The sequence below is a fragment of the Asterias amurensis genome, chromosome 13 (genome assembly GCF_032118995.1).
Source record: "Asterias amurensis chromosome 13, ASM3211899v1".
NCBI classification, from domain to species: Eukaryota; Metazoa; Echinodermata; class Asteroidea; order Forcipulatida; family Asteriidae; genus Asterias; species Asterias amurensis.
In genome coordinates this window covers 16,970,790-16,992,398 of record NC_092660.1, presented here as the reverse complement: position 1 = coordinate 16,992,398, position 21,609 = coordinate 16,970,790, and the positions used below count along the sequence as shown (strand labels likewise).

General features: G+C 37.9%; 1 protein-coding gene across 2 annotated transcripts in view; it reads left to right on the top strand.

The window, feature by feature from the left end:
* Window positions 1-947: 947 nt before the first annotated feature.
* Window positions 948-21,609, top strand: part of LOC139946054 (rapamycin-insensitive companion of mTOR-like) — a 53,988-nt gene continuing 33,326 nt past the window's right edge. For both annotated transcript variants that reach the window (XM_071943648.1, XM_071943647.1), the window contains exons 1-4: window positions 948-997; window positions 1,092-1,139; window positions 11,141-11,238; window positions 15,695-15,756. In XM_071943648.1, the coding sequence (XP_071799749.1) occupies window positions 952-997; window positions 1,092-1,139; window positions 11,141-11,238; window positions 15,695-15,756 (254 nt within the window). In that variant the 5' untranslated portion in view covers window positions 948-951. The remainder of the gene's footprint in view (window positions 998-1,091; window positions 1,140-11,140; window positions 11,239-15,694; window positions 15,757-21,609) is intronic.

The window sequence follows — 21,609 nt, the reverse complement described above, 5'->3', positions numbered from 1 at the left end:
CACAAATAGTTTTTTTATTACAAGTAATGATTGTATACAAATAGTTATTGATATTTACAAATATTGGTTACATAAATAAATAACTAAATGAATGTATACTAATATTTGTATTTATAAATATGCCTATAATGGTTCTGAAAGTTAATTTAATGTTATCTAGACCCAGTAACTGCATGGAGCGCTGTACTCCTTTTTTTCTCGAAATTAATATCATTTTACAAATTTCGAAAAAAAGAGTACAATTTTATGCAATTTTTTTTTTACCGAGAGAAATACAATTCAAAACAGTGTCACAAATGAAAACAAAATTGCAAAGAATTATTTGACACGGCCAGGCAGAGCGAGGGCCCTTAAATTTATTGACAAAAAAAAAACGGAGCATGAAAAAGACTTTGTTAAAGTGCAAAATGCGGATCTGTTTGGTGATAAGGTTGCTTCTTTTGTCTATGGATACTTTACGAGTGCCCCCCCCCCCACCACCACCACCAAACATTAGGCCTACTTGAGTATGGGCCGGGAGGAGGAGGCAGGGAGGGGGCACCATGGTAACTCAGGTCCACCTGTCTCTCTTAAAACATGAGGTGTTAGTCCACGAGGGGGACGGGCCGCCTCGCCCATCCAAGGCACTCCGAAGTTGCCCATCGCACCACACAATTACAAAGATATAATTTAATTTCAGCCCCCTCAAAAGTGCCCAGCCATCCTGATGTGCAAAACAGGTTTTTTTAATGGGATGTTTTTTTCACCCGTATAAAAAAGTAATCGCTTTTGAACTTTGTACCATTTGGACGAGTGTGACCGTCCCTCTCTGACCATGAGAACCCCGAAATGACCTTGCATTTGATATTGTTCATCTGCCCACAACTGTAACGTACAGGTTAATCACAGACACACCAGACTTTTTTTAGCAGCCCATCCAATGTATGCACATGCGCGTTTCTGTCATGTAGTATGGCGGCGACCATGTACCCGAGAAGGAGTGGAAGGCGCCCCAAAGGTAAGCCGTATTTCACCAATTCTATGTTTCTTTCGTTGTAGTAGGGTCGGAATTCATAGAGGGAATAATGATGTGTTTTGATGTTTAATTTCAGGTCGTCATGATAGTGGAGATACCGATGTTCCGCTTGATTTGAGTAAAGGTAGGTTGCCGTAAAATTAGATGAAAAATGCATAAAATTGTTATGTACTGTACAGTGTTGAATTGAGTGGAACAACATTACTAACTGTGTAATGCGGGGTGACTCCCCCACCACATTGACATAACTGGCCTGCTGAGTCAGTGTTTACTGTGATCACAGTAGGTGAAGTGCGTGTTTTGAAATTCAAATGACTTTTTCTTTACTATACTATTGCTAAACTATAGTGACACTAATTGTAGAGATGAATGATTATTGATACATTTGATTTTTTTTTAAATTATTTTGTTAAAAAAAAAATTAGTAGGCCCCTAAATATTTAATTTAATAGTTATAAATGTTACTATTTTATATTAGGATCATGATAATGTTGTCACTCAAACATGTGTCACTAATAATATTATGGGAATGTTTTAATTTTATTATACACCTAAAAAAGGAATTAGGTTAATTTGATACGATTTATTTCATAACAAATGAAAAAGTGTTGAGGAAATTTGTCTGCAAATCAGTTCAAGGAGGCACGGGACAAATTATGTATCCAGCTACCACTTTTACATTCATTATGAAATAAAGCAGTCCCGGTATAGGGATCTTATTTATTTAGATATTATGGATGGACAGTCTTCCCCAGGCTGTTTTGAAGAAGAAGAACTAGATGTACTGGGCCCAATTTAATTGCACTGCTTATTGGTAAGCAAATTTGCGTGCTTACTGTAGCAGAAAAATTTGCTTAAGCCTTGTAGCGTATTTCACAGGTTAGCAGAAAAATTGGGTGGCCATATTGTGTGTTTACCGTGGATTTGCATTGTGACGTCATTTATTTTCGTGCGGTAAGCAGCGGAAGGTTAGCATGCCTTTTCGTGTGCTTACGGTTAGCAGCGCTATGAAATAGAAATCACACAGTAAGCAAAAAATCGGCTGCTAAGCAGCGCTATGAAATTGGGCCCTGGTCACAAATCACTGGGCTTTGGCCCACATTTTTTACACAGTGAAGTATATTATTGCAATTAGCACTTATGACGTCATTTTTGCTAAAAATACATGAAATACCAGGTTGTCAGATAAACGTTCCATAATCGTTACTTTAGCCATCACGCCATTATATCCTCAACGCGCCACATGGCAGTTGGCTTTTAGTGTGGTGTAACGCAAGTAAACAAGCAGAAATTGGCAGGAAACCAGTCACAGTTAATACATACGTATACATTCATACATTTTATACATACATACATACTCCCACCCAAGAAGTCTTAGAATTGTCTTTTCCCAAAGGATTTGGAAAGCATTGAGTGTGCTATTAATAACACACAATATGTAAGGATAAAATGAAGTTAATTAGTTCTTGTGAAAGCTGCAGTTGTAGCAGGTACCGTAAGCACAGAGGAAAGTTCTGTAAAAAGTACCGATTTTTGTTTTCAATTTTTAAGAAGTGCTATTTTTAAACAACTTGTTTTGCTACTTCATGATTCACTGGTACAAATAAATTCCTCTAATTTGAAGTTTGGCCGAAGCACTGTTGTATGAAACAGGGTCTTTTGAATGTTTTCTACTTGCTGTTTTCTGGGTTTTAAAAGGCTTACTGTGTAATCCTATTTTATATGGTTTTGTTTATATGTATGCTTCGTTTTTGAATGGGCAAGGGCACCAAGGCATTTTCTCTTTGGTAAAGGGCACCCTATGAGGAAATTGTAAATTTCTATTGGAGCATTTCAAGGGCACCAAGGCAATGACAAGGAGCAACGGAGGCAATCGCCTCCGTTGCCTCCATGAAGTATCAGGCCTGTGGTTTTCTCTAGATGTTTTTCATGAAATAACTTCTTTTTTTGTTTTTGTTTCGGCCTGCAAATGGCGCTTGTCCGTCTGAGATATGCTTTAAAGGAACACGTTGCCTTGGATCGGACGAGTTGGTCTATGAAAAGCGTTTGAAACCATTTTGTCATGAAATGCATATGGTTAGAAAGATCTTTTAAATGTAGAATATAATGATCCACACAAGTATCACTCAAAATTGCACGGTTTTCATTTTACGTCGCGAACTAACACGGTCGGCCATTTATGGGAGTCAAATTTTTGACCCCCATAAATGGCCGACTATGTTTGTCGACGAGGTAAAACGAAAACCACGCAATTTCGAGGCATATTTGTGTAGATCATTGTATTCTGCTTTTACCACATCTTTCTAACCATACCGATTTTATAACAAACGGTTCATAGCGCTTTTCAAAGACCAACTCGACCGATCCAAGGCAACGTGTTCCTTTAATGTTGTTTACCCTGAGCTAGTTATTTTTCTATTCTCTATTGCAATGCTTTGATCTCACTTGTCAAATCGCCTTATGTATATCATAGAAGGCCCACTAACTATTATTAAAATTATTGTTATTATTACATAACAATAATAGCTAGTTTTTATAATTTATATAGTTCGTTTCACAATAATTCTCTCAATGCGCTTTACATTAGTGCCCTGGTCATTGGCGAATGGCAATAACATTCCTTTAATCTTTCTGAGCTTTCAGGGGAGTATACAACCCGGGCAACCAAAGCGCTTCGGGCTTTTTCATACATAATGTCAACCTCTGCCCTCGCAGGTATCCATTTATACCCCTGGGTGAAGAGAGGTAAATTTAAATATCTTGCTCAAGTGTCACGACCGGGACCCGAACCGACACTCCGATGACTTAACCACTCCGCCATGACACCCTAGATATAGTTTGTTTGTAACTTGAAAAACAATGGTGTGAAAATGACATGTCGAAGTCACACTGCCTAAAGCCCGCTTCATACTTCCTGCAAATTTTGAAGTCAAAGGGTTGTTTTTTTCGAAGCGAATGTTTCGCAGGAGTTCAGCACAGGTCAACTGATGCAAATTATTTGTGATGCAAAAGTTTGTATTGCATTGAATCATGGAGGCTATTTCTATACCTCCATGATTGAATTGCATTTGCAGGAAGTATGAAACAGGCTTAGCCACACAGGACATGTTGTGTGTACACAGTTAGTTCATGGTCGCTAATCTAGTTAGGGTGGTCAGTGGTCAGCATATGGCGTTGTGAATTAACCACACTACTCACTTTAAACTGGAAGTGTCGTGGCCGAGCGGTTAAGAGCACCGAATTCAAACTCTGGTGTTTCTGATCAGCAGAGTGTGGGTTCGAATCCCCAGCCGTGACACTGTGTCCTTGAGCAAGACACTTAACCATTGCTTCGTCCTTCGGATGGGACGTAAAGCCGTTGGTCCCATGTGTTGTGTAACGCATGTAAAAGAACCCAGTGCACTTATCGAAAAGAGAATCGGTTCGCCCCGGTGTTCCTGGTTGTGGCTGCTTAATGCGCCGTAGCACCTTGTAAACCCTTATAAGGTGCTAAATAATTGGGTCTCAGAATTCATCACTGCAATAACCTATCTTTCTGAAAGTTTGTATATACTCAGCGCCTTGAGTACCTTGTTTGGTAGATACGTGCGCTATATAAGACTTCAATATTATTATTATTACTATTAAAGTTGTCAATCCTTGTAAGATGACCGATACGCAAACATGACCAATATAAAATTTAACCCATAGAAGTAGGCTACATTTATATTTATAAAGGAAGAGAGGGGACTGGTTATTTTAGGAGTATAACTCTGACTCTGAGAGCCCTTGGCCTGGACATTCTTGGATGTTATTTGCGACATTAAAGCCCGGGGAGGAAGAGATTAATTTGTTGAGGTCTAAGGAGATTCATCTATTGTGCCACTGATTAATCAATGTGGAAATAACAAATTAACAATTTGGGTTTGATACAAAATGAAATGTTTAAAGGGGGAGGTCTGCACTGTGTGTTTCTTAGAAACCAGAAAGGTCAAAGTGCGTGGCTCAGTTGTGGTACAAGTACGTATCAGGCCTGTATGCGTCGTTTTTTTAAAAGGGCAAGGGCACCAAGGTATTTTCTTCTTGGTTAAAAGGCACCCTTTGAGGAAATTGTAAATTTCCACTGAAGCATCAATTCAAGGGCACTAAGGCAATGACCAGGGGCCCAATTTCATAGGGTTGCTTAAGCACAAAATTCTGCTTAAGCAAAATAATCAGTGCTTAGTAAAATCTGATACCGGCCAAGACTCCACTCAATTGTTATGCTAAGTAAACCATAGCTCAGTACCAGTAACAAGCAATGTATATGGCATGAAATTTTGGCCAGTAACATGTGTAAAATAAGCAGGCTATTTTCGTGCTTAATCATTTTTTTTGCTTAAAAGCAGCTCTATGAAATTGGCCCCCAGGGGCATGGAGATCGCCTTCATTGCCTCTGTGAAGTAAGCTCTATCAGGCCTGAGGCATGTCAAGCTTGTTGTTAGAATCCTTGCTCTGTGGTTGTCATTTCTTTCATAAGTCATCCTTTATTTTGCCACTGTACATATAATTTACCACCATGATGCTCCAAAATTTAATATAGGAGTCTTTATTATATCGATAATAGGGTGTCTTTAGGCCATCATTTTTTAAATGATTGTTCTCTGCCCGTTTGTCCAAATGAAGCAAGGTCTAAAAACAAACATTGAATGCATTTCCTTAGTGCATTGCCATCAGAGAATATAATCACTTAGCGAAATCTCACTTTTCCATAACTTTCCACCACGAATAGTCCAGATTTCGCATCAGTATATTTTGCAACAATGTATTCATTTGATCCAATATGTGTAGTGACATAAGACCAGGGGCTTAATTTCATGAAGCTGTTTAGCAAGAAATACTGCTTGAAAAATTTCTTTGCTAAGCAAAAGTTTAGTGTGGCACTAGTCACAACAGTGTAAACTTAAAAGCACTGGACACTATTGGTAATCACTCAAAATAATTGTTAGCATAAAAACTTACTTAGTAACAAGCAATGGAGAGCTGTTGATAGTATAAAAACACTGTAAGAGAGAGGTATCCCTCTGAAGTAAAGATGTTTTAAAGTAGAATACAATGATCCACACAAATTTGCCTCATAATTGTGTGGTTTTCCTTTTACTTTGCGAACTAACATGGTCGGCTATTTATGGTCGACTAGGTAAAAGGAAAACCACGCAATTTTGTGTGGATCATTATATTCTACTTTTAAATTATCTATCTAACCATTTGCATTTCACAACAAACGGTTACAAAAGCTTTTCAAAGACCAACTCGTCCGATCCAAGGCAAACTGTTCCAATGGGCGTCCTTTTCAAAGATGATATTCCAGTCCGGTTACTGTGTCTCTATATAAATTTTACATTAGTATAGGGAAACATGGAAATGTTAGGCATACTAGGTACAGAGTGTTTTGAATGCACATGGTTGTTCATTATCAATTCACTCACCACTACACATGCATTGTGTGGTACACATTATTGGATTCACGTTGTACTTTAAAAGTGACATTATAAAAAGCCGACTGCCCAGGGGAACCTGTACCCCTGACTCCATAATACAATGTGTACCATCAGGACAATTATGCCGGGTCCGCAATCTGCAAACGGCACGGTGAATTTTACTGTCACACTGAGATCTAGTCCACTGTAGAACAACCCTGACGGCTCAGCTAGCAATAGAATTAAATCTTTTTTCAAAAGGTATTATTATTTCCATGTTTAACACCCTGCTTTTTAATTTATCACAAATTTGGATGAACTTACATGCCCAGTTTTTTAATTTTTCCACAAATTTTGATGCCCCGTTTTTTTTTTCACTTGACCATACACCCTAGTTTTCAGTCTACAGCAAATGTTGATGTCCTGTATTTCAATTTAAACACCAGTTTGCAATGCCCTGTTTTTAAAATCTTGTTTAACACCCCGGATCACCCTCAAATCCAATACAATTTAGCAAGGTTGTTGGTGAGCAGCAAGCGTTGCACTCTAAAGTACGAAATATTACTTCGTTCAAAAAAAAATTGAGTTATTGTATTGATTTCTGTGTAAATCATCCTTCAAAACTGAAGCGCAGTTTTTCAGAATTGAATTGTAAGTAAACCTTGAGAATATTATTAGAAAGCACCTTACACACACATGCTTCAAGTTATTATTGTGAGGGTCCAACTTCAAAGGAATCATTATGAATACCGATTATCATAATTGTTACATTTCTGTATTATCTAAGGATGAATTAATTTAGTGTTTAATCTAGAAGCAGTGACCTTTTGAAATAAAAAAAACATGATCTTGAAGATTATGTTTTAAATAGATTATGCCAAGAACATGGACCTGCCCTTTGTTTTTTTTTCACCAATGTTAAAACAAATTTATCTTTTTTTCCTTTTACCCTTTTAACCTTTACCCTTGAGTGGTGTGACTCTCTCCTTGCACTGACATCACACAGGGTGACTGACAGTCAGTCTATCGTCGGCCATTTTTGCCAAATTACATACAAATTGTTTTTGCTATTTTTGTGTCCTGTCTTAAGAATTATTTAAAGGCAGTGGACACTATAGGTAATTGTCAAAGACCAGTCTTTTCACTTGGTGTATCTCAACATATGCACAAAGTAACTAACCTGTGAAAATTTTAGCTCAATCGGTCATCGAACTTGCGAGATAATAATGAAAGAAAAGACACCCTTGTCACACGAAGTTGTGTGCATTTAGATGGTTGATTTCGAGACCTCAAGTTCTAAACCTGAGCTCTCGAAATCAAATTCGTGGAAAATTACTTTCTCGAAAACTATGGCACTTCAGAGGGAGCCGTTTCTCACAATGTTTTATACTATCAACGGTAACCTCTCCCCATTACTCGTCACCAAGAAAGGTTTTATGCTAATAATTATTGTGAGTAATTACCAATAGTGTTTACTGCCTTAAAACCAATCCTATTGCTTAATGTCCACTGATCTGAAGGGCGAAACAGTCCATCTGAATCTTTCACTTTTGTAACTGTAAGGGTTAAGGTGCTCGGTAAACACAACAGCCCATTTCATAGAGCTGCTTAAGCAGAGAGTTGCTTAACAGTTTCCTGCTTAGCACAAATGAGCAGGACACCAGTCACAGATGGTACATGTGAAATGGTATTTGGCTGGTTACCTTATTCTGCTAAGTTTAAAAGGTTGTTGTGCTTTGCTACTATTTGTGCTCAACGGACACTGACGGAGCTCTTTGAAATTGGGCTCTGTGTCCGATTTCATTCAGATGCTTGTATACACAAAATACTGCTTGACAAATGTCTGCTAAGCAAAAATAGGCAGGGAACCAGTCACAAACTATCTATGTACATACCTGTATAATGCTATTTTGGCCGGCACCCGGCGTGTCATGGCCGAGCGATTAAGAGCACCGGATTCAAGCTCTGGTGTTTGATCAGCAGAGTGTGGGTTCGAATTCCGGTTGTGACACTTGCTACGTAAAATTGGGGAGGTAGTGCTTTCTGCTCTACCGGCCAGGCTTCGGGTTGATGATACCTAAGCCTACATCCGTATGGACTGTAAAAAGGGGTAACCCTGTTTCAGCCCTAGGAGTAGGTGGCAACGACCTCTGGAAAAAAGTAGCCCACACCTTGAAGTAGCCTTTATGCCTTGTGTGTCTGGCGACTTGCATAAAAAAAAACACCTCTTTTTCTGCTTAGCAAAATTGTTTTGCGCCAAGCTTTTTTGTTGTTGCTTAAGCAGCTCCATGACATTGGGCCCTGGCTGTGGATTTTTGGGAAATCTGGTTGTGATGAATGTGTAGGAGATGGTTATGAAGAAAAGATAAAGATGTTTGTGTTTGAAAGATCACAGTATTTGAAGTGTGTACTTGCTACTATCTCCATGTTACTACTGTGCCCCCCCCCCCCCCGGTTCATATTATAGGACTGATATTTTATGATGTACATGTAGTCAAGTGTTTATTATTATAGTATCACTGGCTGGTAACATTGTAGGCCTGTATGATGATTCTCCTGAGGGAGGCAGGGAGAGGAAGGAGAGAGCGTGACTAAAAACTAATGAATATTATTATACATGATTCTTATCCTGGTGTAAAAATGGGTATGAAAACAAAAAGGCTGACTGGAGGTTTTGTAGAGCGTGGGTAGCAGGTGTCTAGCTTGTGATTCATGACTTACATGTAAAGGGTCTGGGCACTTATTGTAACACATAGCACAATGTCCACAGATTAACATTAAACTCACACAGTTTGAAAATTATGATGGTAGAAAGCTTCCCTTAAAATATTACTTGCTGAGGTAATGTAGTATTTTTAAGAAATGAGTAAAACAAGTCACAAAAATAATTTTCATCTCTTAAGGTGAACATTATTTTAGCATGTAACTTGTATTTTCGTGACATTGTTAAACTCATTAAAAAAAAACATTTTAAGGTAAGCTTTCTTATATATCATTATCTTCAAACAGTGTAAACAGTGTTCTGTGAACATTGTCTTTTGTTTTACAAAAAATATGCAAATCCTTTAAACGAAGATATCTGAGGAGCCACAGTACATTACAAAAATGAAATATTTAAGTTATTATTAGGGTATTCAGAGCTGCCGGTTTACCCTATTTCTGTAGAAAGTTCCCTGAAAAAAACAAAACAACAAATGTCCATGCTCTGATGAATAAATTTGAAAATCTCCCTTATTATTGAAACTTTTCCCCTATTGAAATGTTGAATGTAATCCTAAATATCTCTCTCAGTGTTACACAAAATCTCCCTGATTTCGAAATGCAAATGTTGGCAGCTCTGGAAATTACCGTTGTCACGAGAGGGAGTCCAAAGTCACCTGTTGTTGATTATTATTGTGAGGTGAATTTTTGTTTTAAAGGCAGTGTACACTATTGGTAATTACTCACAATAATTATCACCATAAAACCTCACTTGGTAACGAGTAATGGGGAGAGGTTGATAGTATAAAACATTGTGAGAAACGGCTCCCTCTGAAGTGGCGTAGTTTACGAGAAAGACGTAATTTTCCACGAATTTGATTTCGAGACCTCAAGTTTAGTATTTGAGGTCTCGAAACCAACCATCTAAATGCACACAACTTTGTGTGACAAGAGTGTTTTTTCTTTCATTGTTATCTCGCAACTTTGACGACCAATTGAGCTCAAATTTTCACAGGTTTGTTATTTTTTGTATATATGTTGAGATACACCAAGTGAGAAGACTAGTCTTTGACAATTACCAATAGTGTCCACTGTCTTTAATACGTAGGAAAAAAGAGTAAAAACCATGTAACCTTTGTATAAAAAAGTGACCTTAATACATTCCAGGGCATTTCCTGGCATTTCCAAGATCAAAGCACACTGGTCACAGTAGGTTGGGTAGTTTTTAGTAGCCCACAGGGCAAGTTGAGAAGTGGTGTTTACTAGCCCACAGCTGATTTTACTAGACAATGTATGCCAGGCTAGTGTTAAAGGAAAATGTTGCCTTGGATCGGTCGAGTTGGTCTTTGAAAAGCATTTGTTATAATATGCATATGGGTAGAAAGATGCTGTAAAAGTAGAATACAATGATCCACACAAACATGCCTCGAATTTGCACGGTTTTCCTTTTACCCCGTCGGCTCACACGGTCGGCCATTTATGGGAGTCAAATTTTTGACTCCCATAAATGGCCGACCGTGTTAGTTTCGCACAGTAAAAGGAAACCCACGCAATTTCGAGGCAAACTTGTGTGGATCATTGTATTCTACTTTTAAATTATCTTTCCAACCATATGCATTTTATAACAAACGGTTACAAACGCTTTTTTATAGACTAACTCGTCCGATCCAAGGCAACGTGTTTCTTTAAGGGTGAGCCATGGCATGGAGGCAACTGCCTTCTATCGTAACTGCCATGATATGAATTTCAAGTCAACAGAGAATATATGTAAGATAATAGTAAAAATTCCTGCGTAAACATTCATACACGCACACATAAAGTGCCTTTATCGATCGACACAAACTGCAATACTGCACATCATGAGGAGAATAAAAATAACCATTTCCCCCCCGCAGCACCTGTCCTATCATTGATTGCGTCTTATAACACAGTCACCTGTTTGGCCATTCAACCCTTCATGTTATCAATTCTTTGTGTATCTTTACAGATCCAGCTGATAATGTGAGAGACATTCTCGTTCATGTTGCCCAGGAGCGGAATATCAATAGAGGGCGCCGGGTGGCATTCCTCAACAACTTTGTCAAGGTGCGTTCTACTGAAATCTTTCTTTTTATCTCCGTTAAGGGAAGGTTTACATTTAGTAATCACTTTTGAAATTAATGGCAATACAACTTTTGCTTAAAGGCATTGACCACTATTGATCAAAATAATTATTAGCACAAAACCTTACTTCGTAACAAGTAATGGGGAGAGGTTGCTAGTAAAAAATAGTGGAGAAATGGCTCCCTCTGAAGTAACATAGTTTTCGAGAAAGAAGTAATTTTCCACTAATTTGATTTCAAGACCTCAGATTTAGAATTTGAGGTCTCAAAATCAAGCATCTAAAAGCAAACAACTTCGTGTGACAAGGGTGTTTTTTCTTTTATTATTATCTCGCAACTTCAACGACCGATGAGCTCAAATTTTCACAGGTTAGTTATTTTTATGCATATGTTAAGATACACCAACTGTGAAGGCTAGTCTGTGACAATTACCAAAAGTGTCCACTGTCTTTAAGAGTGATACCAAATGCAAACCTTCCCTTTAAAAAGTAACTTTCAATGACTCATCGACTTCATCGACACAAAAAGTCTTAAAACTAAACAAAATTAACAAAAAAGCACAAATAAAAAAATCATCCTACCCAATGTGTTCTTAAATTTCAGCTCAATCGGTCATCGAAGTTGCGAGATAATAATGAAAGAAAAAACACCCTTGTCACACGAAGTTGTGTTCTTTCTGATGCTTGATTTCGAGACCTCATGTTCTAAATATGAGGTCTCGAAATCAAATTCGTGGAAAATTACTTCTTTCTCAAAAACTATGTTACTTCAGAGGGAGACGTTTCTCACAGTGTTTTATAATACCAACCTCTCCCCATTACTCGTTACCAAGTAAGGTTTTATGCTAATAATTATTTTGAGTAATTGCCAATAGTGTCCACTGCCTTTAACCTATCGGAATATGGCTCTCCAAAGACCCAAGTGCATATTGTAATAAACAATATTTATTCACAGATTGGAACGTGCGGCTATTATTGTATCTCAATCTCTGTGATGAATTGGCTCACTTAATAATAACGACAGACTGTTATTATTCCACATTTCCAACCCTACCCGCCATCAGTATAAAAATAAAGAACCCTTTTTTTTCATTCGGTGATGTTATCGGCTGTCAGTTTAGATTTTGAAAATCAAAAGCTTTTAAGCTCTGCATGCCTTCACTGAAAGGTTAGTGCATTAGGAAATTCATATTTGCGGACAGTGTACATGTTGTATAATTAAGATTCAAATTGCCAGAAGAGGTGAAAATAAACAAACAAAGGAATGCTTGGTATGAGAACCCTAAATTATTTCAATTTAGTATGGTTGAAATGTTATCGTTTTTCTTATGAACTGGATTGTACAAAATTTAAATTTGGAATGGAAAGTGAAGTTTTAGCAAACTCTTTTCAATAAGATATGTGTATTGGTTAACCTCATCAAAGTTAAATTTTTAGGAACGTTTAAACATTTCTGTTTCATTTATGAAAACTCACGTTTTTTGTACATATGTTGAGCATCGAATTTCATCACACTACAATCTTCATTTTTTAAACTTCAAGATTCAGTTTTGGGTACAGACACAAAACAATCAAACTATCTGTAAATTTTGTTCAGTTTTGAAGAATACTTATCCATAATACAAAATGAGGTTTACCCCAATTCTTCTCTTATAGCTTTTTCAAATGAAAACAGTTCAAATGTAAGTCTGTGTCAGTTTTTTTGGTTCTCATTTCACTTCTGGTTTGGTGAAATATAATTTGGTTCGGTAAACATTTTCAGATTACAAGCCTTTGAGGTCTTGTGAATTTCACCCCAAGTCCGAGCCCTGATGATTGTTTCATAGTAAATCCCTTAGCTGGCAATCTCATTCGGGTTGCACTTTTTATTATCCTTGCTGTTTGATCGCTTTTCGACAGTAAATCTACATCAGAAAAGAAAATTGATTGACACGCTTTTATGACCCCCCCCTCCCCCAACTTTTGATCAAAGCTACCGATATTGCAGAATCTTATTCAAAATTTAATTTCCGACATGACATATCTGATCTCTCATTATATATCAAAAAAACCCTCAATCAAACCAATTGGAGTTTCTTCTCGAATTCCCCCTGGCTTTATCTCCATTATGAGACCTTTACATGTACCATTAAGTCCCGAGTCGCCACGCAGTCATTTTCCTGAAGACTTCATCGGACAAGATTTTAGGAGAAAATTTAACAAGAGATGGAATGATGGTGTAATCAAATGAGTTGAGACAGAACAAACGAAAATGTCACTGGGGAACCATGTCTCAGAATTCAAGAAAAACAAAAATCCTTGACGATATTTTGTTATGCACCTTGACTGTTGTCCGGGAAGATTATGTTTCCATGAATCTGATAGTTGCTGGCATTTTATTCATGATTTCAGGTGGATAAACAATTGATGGTGAACTGTCCCTATAGAAAAAAATATATACATGTAGAAGTCGGACAGAAACTGACAGTTAATGCCTCAAGCTTGCAATGGTAAAGGCTTGAGGCAATGAATTATTCTAGGAAAACCTGATCAGGAAAAATTGGCATGATTAGGAATCAGATTTAAAAAAACATTCAAGAGACATTATTTGTTACAAAATTGTGTAAATCAAAAGAAACAAACTACGGAATATAAGCACAGCAAGTAAAAAACAATCTCCAAATTGTATTATTTTAAAGACTCTGGACACTATTGGTCATTGTCAAAAACTAGCCTTCACAGCTGGTGTATCTCAACATATATGCATAAAATAAAAAACCTGTGAAACTTTGAGCTCAATCGTTCATCGAACTTGCCAGATAGTAATAAAATAAAAAAACACCCTTGTCACACTGTAAGTTGTGTGTGTTTAGATGGTTGATTTTGAGACCTTGTCGTAAACTGAGGTTTCCAAAACTACTTCACTTCAGAGGGAGCCGTTTTTAATTTTTTTTTATACTGTCAACCTCTCCCCATTACTCGTTACCAAGTAAGGTTTTATGCTAATAATTATTTTGAGTAATTACCAATAGTGTCCACTCTCTTTAAAGCAAAATCAACACTTAAATCTCAACAGGCTTTAAACTTTCCCTGAAAGCCAAAGCTCAAGAGAAACATCCAAAGAAATCATCATTATCAGCAAAATGTATTGCCTGAAATGTTGAGAAATAGTAAAAAATATCTGCAATTCTGCAGTGGCAGCTTTTATATAAAAAATTTGTGGCAGTTAATTACTGTAAATAGGAGATTCATGATCCAATTCTTCTTGATTCAAACAACTTGTGTAATAAAATAAATAATAATAACAAGTATGGCTTAATTTTTTGCCCAGATTCAATTCAAATGTCCCAACCAAGATATTAACCCCTGATCATTAGAACTATTAATTGATTGTTTCTGTACATTGGGATTATGCATACTTCTGAGATAGGGCTCTTTAAAATCTCTTTTTCGAGTCGTCTGTCAAGATTTTAAAAACCGTTTACTACTGTTCGTCAGAAACAGATCATGATTTATTGTCTCAAAAATAATGGCACCCTTCCCCGAAGTGAGTCGCAAAAACAGCCGTAATTTGCTGAAGGTATTTTTTATTTAGCAAAGCGACGGCACGATCGCTATTTGGAACAGGAAGTATGGTATTGTCGAGCAAGACATCTCCATGACATTTGAAGCAGCCTAATGCATTTTTATGATAGATTGGAGGGGCCGAAAAGGGGGGGGGGGTAGTGGGTGGGGTGGGGGGGGGGGGTGTTCGTGGATGGATGATTATCTGGGTGTGGGTGTGTGGGAGGCAAAGGGTATGTGTCCTGCCATAATTAAAGGGGCACATTGCACCAAAAGTACCCAGTACACTTAGCTTTAAAAGGGCAAAGTATCTTTGGTTTGGATTCTTTGGGGAAAAAAACAATAGTCCGAGGAATTCAAGTTTAAGTGGGAACTTGTGATCAAGCATGTCATTGTACCAGATAATATTATACACATATTGACTGGCAATGAGGTAACTAGTGGACGTCTATTCCCCGAGGGACTTTAAGTGACCAGAAGAGGGACCTTTTTCCCGAGGCTGATGCCAGTCAGGTATGTGTTTTATAACACAGCTCGGTCTTAAATGTGAAATGAGAACAGAAATCTGGAAAACAAAGGAAGTTTTGTAGTTGCTGTTCATGGTTCAATTCAAGAGAGGGCACTCTAACCGGGCACTATTTTCAAAAACTAGTGCCCACTCAAGAACTAGTTCCCGCAAAACACGCGCGCGCAATTACTAGACTATATATTAGTTCATCCCACATGACCGTGTTTCAGCCAACCAGAATACAGAAAAAGCAAGAGGTGTGTTATATTAAAATCTAGCACGCAAATTGCTGTGGTTACTGTGGGTCATTTTGAGGCTTGAGTTGTTACTTTTCGATACTGTGGTCGCAGCGTGTGTAAACAATCCCAATTTCTGATTCTCTTTGGCAGGTCATCAATCATGTCTCAAGCATCGAGAAGTTGGGTCATCCTGTAATGGAAATAGTTGGATGGTAGGTGTCAAACTTTGATGTTACATTTTTGTTCTACATCTGTCCTCATTCGTTGTCTTGACAATGACCTTTGGCGAACTCTTGGTGTACCTTTACTTTCATTGGGTACAGCCACTTGGTTGGGTTGGGAAGTGTTCTCATTTTCAAGACAACATTCTCATTCTCAACATGCTCATTGTCTTCAAGAATATGTTCTTAACACTGCGTACTTTCTCTCGAAAATGTGCTGTTGTCTCAATGTGCTGTTGTTTTCAAGTGAACGTTCACAACAAGATCTTGATTAAATAAACAAAAAATATTCTCAACATGTGTTCTTGTTTTCCGGACAAGCTTTTGTTTTCAATAACCTTGTTTTCAGGGGAATGTTCTGATTGTGCACTTGTTTTCAAGAAATCATTCTTAGCATGTTACGAGGGGATGTTCTCAACATCCTCTTGTTTTCAATCAACCCTTCTTATTGTGGGCTTGTTTTTAAGAACATTTCCTTAATTTGTTCTTGTTTTCAAGAAAAGATTCTTAGTGTGCTTGTGTTGTTTAAAGGGAAGGTACACGTTTAGTAATTGCTCAAAACAAATATTAACTTAAAAACTGACTTGGTAACGAGCATTGGAGAGATGTTGATAGTATAAAACATGGTGAGAAATGGCTCCCTCTAAAGTAGCAAAGATTTTGAGAAAGAGGTAATTTCTCACTAAAATAATAAAAGACTTCTAGCCAGAAGTCTTTTATTCCTATCTGAAAGCACACAAATTCGTCCAACAAGGGAGTTTTTTCTCTCATAATTTTCTCCCAACTTTGATGACCAATTTAGTTCAAATTTTCACAGGCTTGTTATTTTATGCTTATGTTGGGATACACAAAGTGAGCAGACTGGTTTTTGACAATTACCAAACAATTACCTTCCCTTTAAAGAGATTGTTCTAATGGACCCTTCCCACGAAATATGCTAATCACATTCACGCATGCGTACAGACCCTGTTGGTTGGCAAACGCCATAGAGTTGTGCACTAAGCAGACGCGCAATCGTGTCTGCCTCACACACCCATTAGCCGTGTACAAAACAGCGCGATGTTCCCTCATTTTGCCAACCAAACGTTAGTGCGCACGCGCTATGTGCAATTTACATATTTCATTGGAAGGGTCTATTCTGTTGTTGTTTTGAACAGAACACTCTCATTTTGCTTTTTTTGCTTTGAGAGAAAAATTTTGCGACATGCTTTTTTTCTACGAAAATAGACATCAATCCAATCAGAACTGGCCTACATGTACCTTCCCTTTAAGGTAAATAGACATTGCATGAAGTTTTCCTGGTGGAGTGCTATCACCTGTACAATACTCTAGCTCTGTATCGAGTCCGACTGTCTGAGTGACGCGGCACAATGCAGAACTCTATGTCACTGACATCATTATCCTTGTCAATTATTGATATGAAATTAGGGCACAGACCATTAGACTCTGCATTAGATTACTGCCTTCTCTCATGACTGTACATCATTCGCCCCTCGGCCTACTCATGGCGGGGTTCTCCTAAGGACCAAATTTATTTGGGTGTTTGGCCGCGGCCTGCTGAATTGAAACAAGAATAATTGCAATGTTTTTTTTCTCTTTTTTTTTTCTCACTTCTGGAGCAATCTTGATTCTTTAGGGTTTTCTCTTTATGTTTTTTTTTTTTGCAGATTTTTTTTGTTTTTAAACAACAAGGGAAACTGACTGGATAAATTTAAAATAATTGTGGTTTGAACAATGAAAATTGACTAGAGTGGGACTCTAACCAACGACCTCCAGATTATTGTGCTGATGCTTTACTAACTGGGCTATCTATCAAGCCCTATGTTGGTAGTCCCAGTGTTGGCCGAAATGTGTGCATATATCGGCCCAAATTTGTGCCTGATATTCTAGCTTGTGCATGGGGAGAATCGCGCATTGTTTACTTTCATATAGAGGTGAACTCATTGTTCACTGCTGAATTAGAAAAAAGGTCTTCTGAATATTTTTCACTTAGTGTTTATCTTGGTTTAAAAAAGCCCTACTGTGCAATCTAGAGCATTCTTTATGGTTTTCTCCATGATTCTGCAAAAAGTTCTCCGAAAAAAAGAAAAAAAATCCAAAATTTGCTTCACTGATTATGGAACACAAATTTGACTCACTGATAATGGGAAACTTTGTCCTATTAATGTAATTTTACATATCTCCCTGGTTGTTGAATGAAATCTCCTCCTATTGCAAGATGCAATTTATTGCCAGGCAGTCCTTATTGGCTTTTTATCACAAACTGTTTTTTCTCTCACACTGAAAGTTGATATTTTGTTTTTCTCAAAGCGGACAATGCCCCTGATGGCTTGAGTTGACTTATAGCCCCGGGGGATGTCTAGGCGTTTTTTTTGGGGCACCTTGTTAAGAATTATGTTTTGAGCGTCACAGATTACCTTTTGTTTTGAATGATATAAAGAGGCATGATATACTTTCTACTTAGTCTGATTTTTTCAATATTTTACCCTAAGCAAAGCCCTTTTCGCACGTTGGCAACGAGCCTGTTACTTTGTTTTTTAAAGGGCAAGAATACCAAGGCAATTTCTCCTTGGTAAAGGGCACCCTATGAGGAAATTGTGAATTTCTGTTAGAGCATTTCAAGGGCACCAAGGCAATGACCAATGGGGGCATGGAGGCAATCGCCTTAATTGCCTCCGTGACGTATCAGGCCTCGGGAAATAAGCAGGGGGAGAGGGTCCATGGTCCTAAGAACGCAATGTTCCCACGTAGTGTGAAATGTACCTCTGCTTTGCACAAGCACGGGTCCCTAGTCTTTTTCTGACTCTGATCAAAACCGACTGAGAAGCACACTAATGGAAACGTTGAGTTTGTGTTCTTTTCAAAAATCACCTGATTGTTGTTAAAATACACTGACAATCTGTGGAATTCTACGCTCATTGGATTCAGTATAAATTGTCTTACTTATTTCCAAATGCCAAACATCATGCCTGTATTAAGTTATTATAAATTTGAATAGTTTGTTGTCGAGTTACATATTTTGATACTTGTCCCCCCCCCCCACTCCAAAAATAAAATAAAAATTAATTACAAAGAAACTGGCATAATCATCAATGGTACTTTTTGTTATAGATATTCTGAAAAACTCTGGGTGTGTTGTGCGGAAGTCAGACTTAGGATTATGTTTTAAAGATTTGCTTACAACAAACAACAAATAAATTGTTGTGTCACTTTGGGTTTGCTTAGTACATTTATCATGACAGCAAAGTCTACAAATAACAAGGGCAAAGGTCAATGTTGTTCCCCATCTTACTAACAGTGTGTTTGACATGGATGTTGTTACTTTTGACATATTATCTTAAAGGCATCGGACACCTTTGGTAATTGTCAAAGTCCAGTGGACTCAATTGGTCTTCGAAGTTGCAAGAGAATAATTAAAGAAAATATACCCTTGTTGCACAATATTGCATGCTTTCAGATGCATAATAAAAGGTGATCAGGCCCGAAGGCTTTTATTATTTGAGTGAGAAATTACCTCTTTCTCAAAAACTACGTTACTTCAGAGGCAGCTGTTTCTCACAATGTTTTAAACTACCAATAGCTCTCCATTGCTCGTTACTCAGTATACGTTTTCATGCTAACATGTATTTTGAGTAATTACCAATAGTGACCAGTGCCTTTAACTCAAGTTGTGTGGACTTTGCTAACTGTTTTTTGCAGTCTACATATATATTGCATGACTGTAAGGAGTGCAGTTTTGCCCTTTGACCAGTCAACCTAACATTGACTGGTACCAAATAGCTCAATGCTGCTACCAAGATAAACATAAAAACACTCTGCTGACACAAGTCCAAATCACTTTATGATTCATTTATTTAGATTCTACGTTCCAATCTTAGGCTGTGTCTCTGGCCGGCTTCGGCTGGATCGCCGGGTCATTATGGGTTGTTGGAGAAAGAGAAGGGGTTCGCCCCGGTGTTCTTGGTTGTGGCTGCTTAATGCGCCGTAGCACCTAAATAATTGGGTCTCAGAATCCATCACTGCAGTAACCTATCTTTCTGAAAGTTTGTATTTACTCAGCGCCTTGAGTACCTTGTTTATGTTCTTGGTTGTGGCTGCTTAATGTGCCGTAGCACCTAAATAATTGGGTCTCAGAATCCATCACTGCAATAACCTATCTTTCTGAAAGTTTGTATAATATACTCAGCGCCTTGAGTACCTTGTTTGGTAGATACGTGTACTATATAAGACCTCAATATTATTATTATAAGACTTCCTTATACATGTAGCAACAGTAGTAGCCAAAGCTGCATCAGCCAATTTCGGATATGGCCTTATGACGTATGAAGCGCAATACAAATATTGTATATTATTCTGAATCTGAGAAAGGCTCAGGGCATGAAGCCTTTCTCAGGTATTTGAAAGCACACAGTTATATGGAACAAGGATGTTTTTATTTCATTATTTTTTCCATTCTCATAGATGTGTTTGTTATTATTTTGTATGCATCCGTTGGGATACACAAGGATAATTGTTTTTGACAATTACCAAAAGTGTATCGTGCCTTAAAACTAAAACTTGGTGAACAAGCAAAATTTATTGAAGACAGCACCCCCCCCCCCCAAAAAAAAAAAAAAAAAAAATCAAGCATGATATTCTTCCTACTCTAGTCTGATTTCCAATTTTTTGGGGGCCCTTGGGAAAATCCCCAAAATTGTGATTAAATAGCATGAAAAGATTGTTTTACCCATATACAGCGATGTGTGTTAGCACTGATAGGCCTACTCAGTACTTTCTCGAGCTCTGTGAAAAAAACAATCATAGCAATATTACTCGGGTAGGAACCGACAACCTTTGCAATGGTAGAGCATGAAAATGTGTATATATAGGCCGTCCCTTGCCCTCGATAAAATGTTCCTCCTTTTTCCCAAGGAACACATGTATCTTGTATGATAATGCAGAGTGTATTATGGGGTTTCCCCTTACCTTAAAATCAATTAAGGAGTATTAACCATAATGGACCGGGGTTCCCCAGGTTAAGTGAGTGATTCATGGACATATGGAACTCCCTTCTTCCGTACACTCCTTCCTCATCACGTTTTACTCTAGGTCTCGTGTTGGCCCCAGGGGCCAATTTCATAGAGCTGCTTAAGCAAAAAAATTGGTTAAGCATGAAAAGAGCTTGCTTATTTTACAAACTGGCCAAAATTGCCAAAATTGCCACATGCCATATACATTGCTTGTGAATGAAATTTAGCTGTTGTTTACTTAGCATAACAATTGAGTGGAGTCTTCTGATATTCTCATTTTACTAAGCATGGATTTTTTTTTGCTTAAGCAGAATTTTGTGCTTAAGCAGCTCTATGAAATTGGGCCCAGGGTATGCTGTGTACAATGGAATGCACATCAGGCCTGGAATTTCATCTTTGAAAGGGCAAGGCCATTTTCATTTTGCAAAGGGCACTTCCATTCGAAAATCTGAAGGGGCGACACGGCCAAGACCAGGGGCAACCGAGGTCTCCATGGTCTTCATGGCCTGCGTGTAGTTCCAGGCCTGGTACATGTGTAGCAAGCGTAGTTTAAAAACATTCTGAAATATCAATGAAGGGGCAACGCGGACAAGACCAGGGGCAACAGATGCCATGGTCTCCATGGCTTGCATGTCAATTTAGGCCTTGTACATGTGTAGCAAGTCTAGTTAAAAAACACTCTGAAATATCAATGATTTGGGGTTGACAAAGGAAAATTGACTAGAGCAGGATTTGAACCAAGGACCTCCGGGTTGTTGTGCCAGTGCTCTTGCAGTTCCAGTTTATTGTTTATTCTGTTTTACTGTTGCACTACCAAAACCTACCACATGCAGTT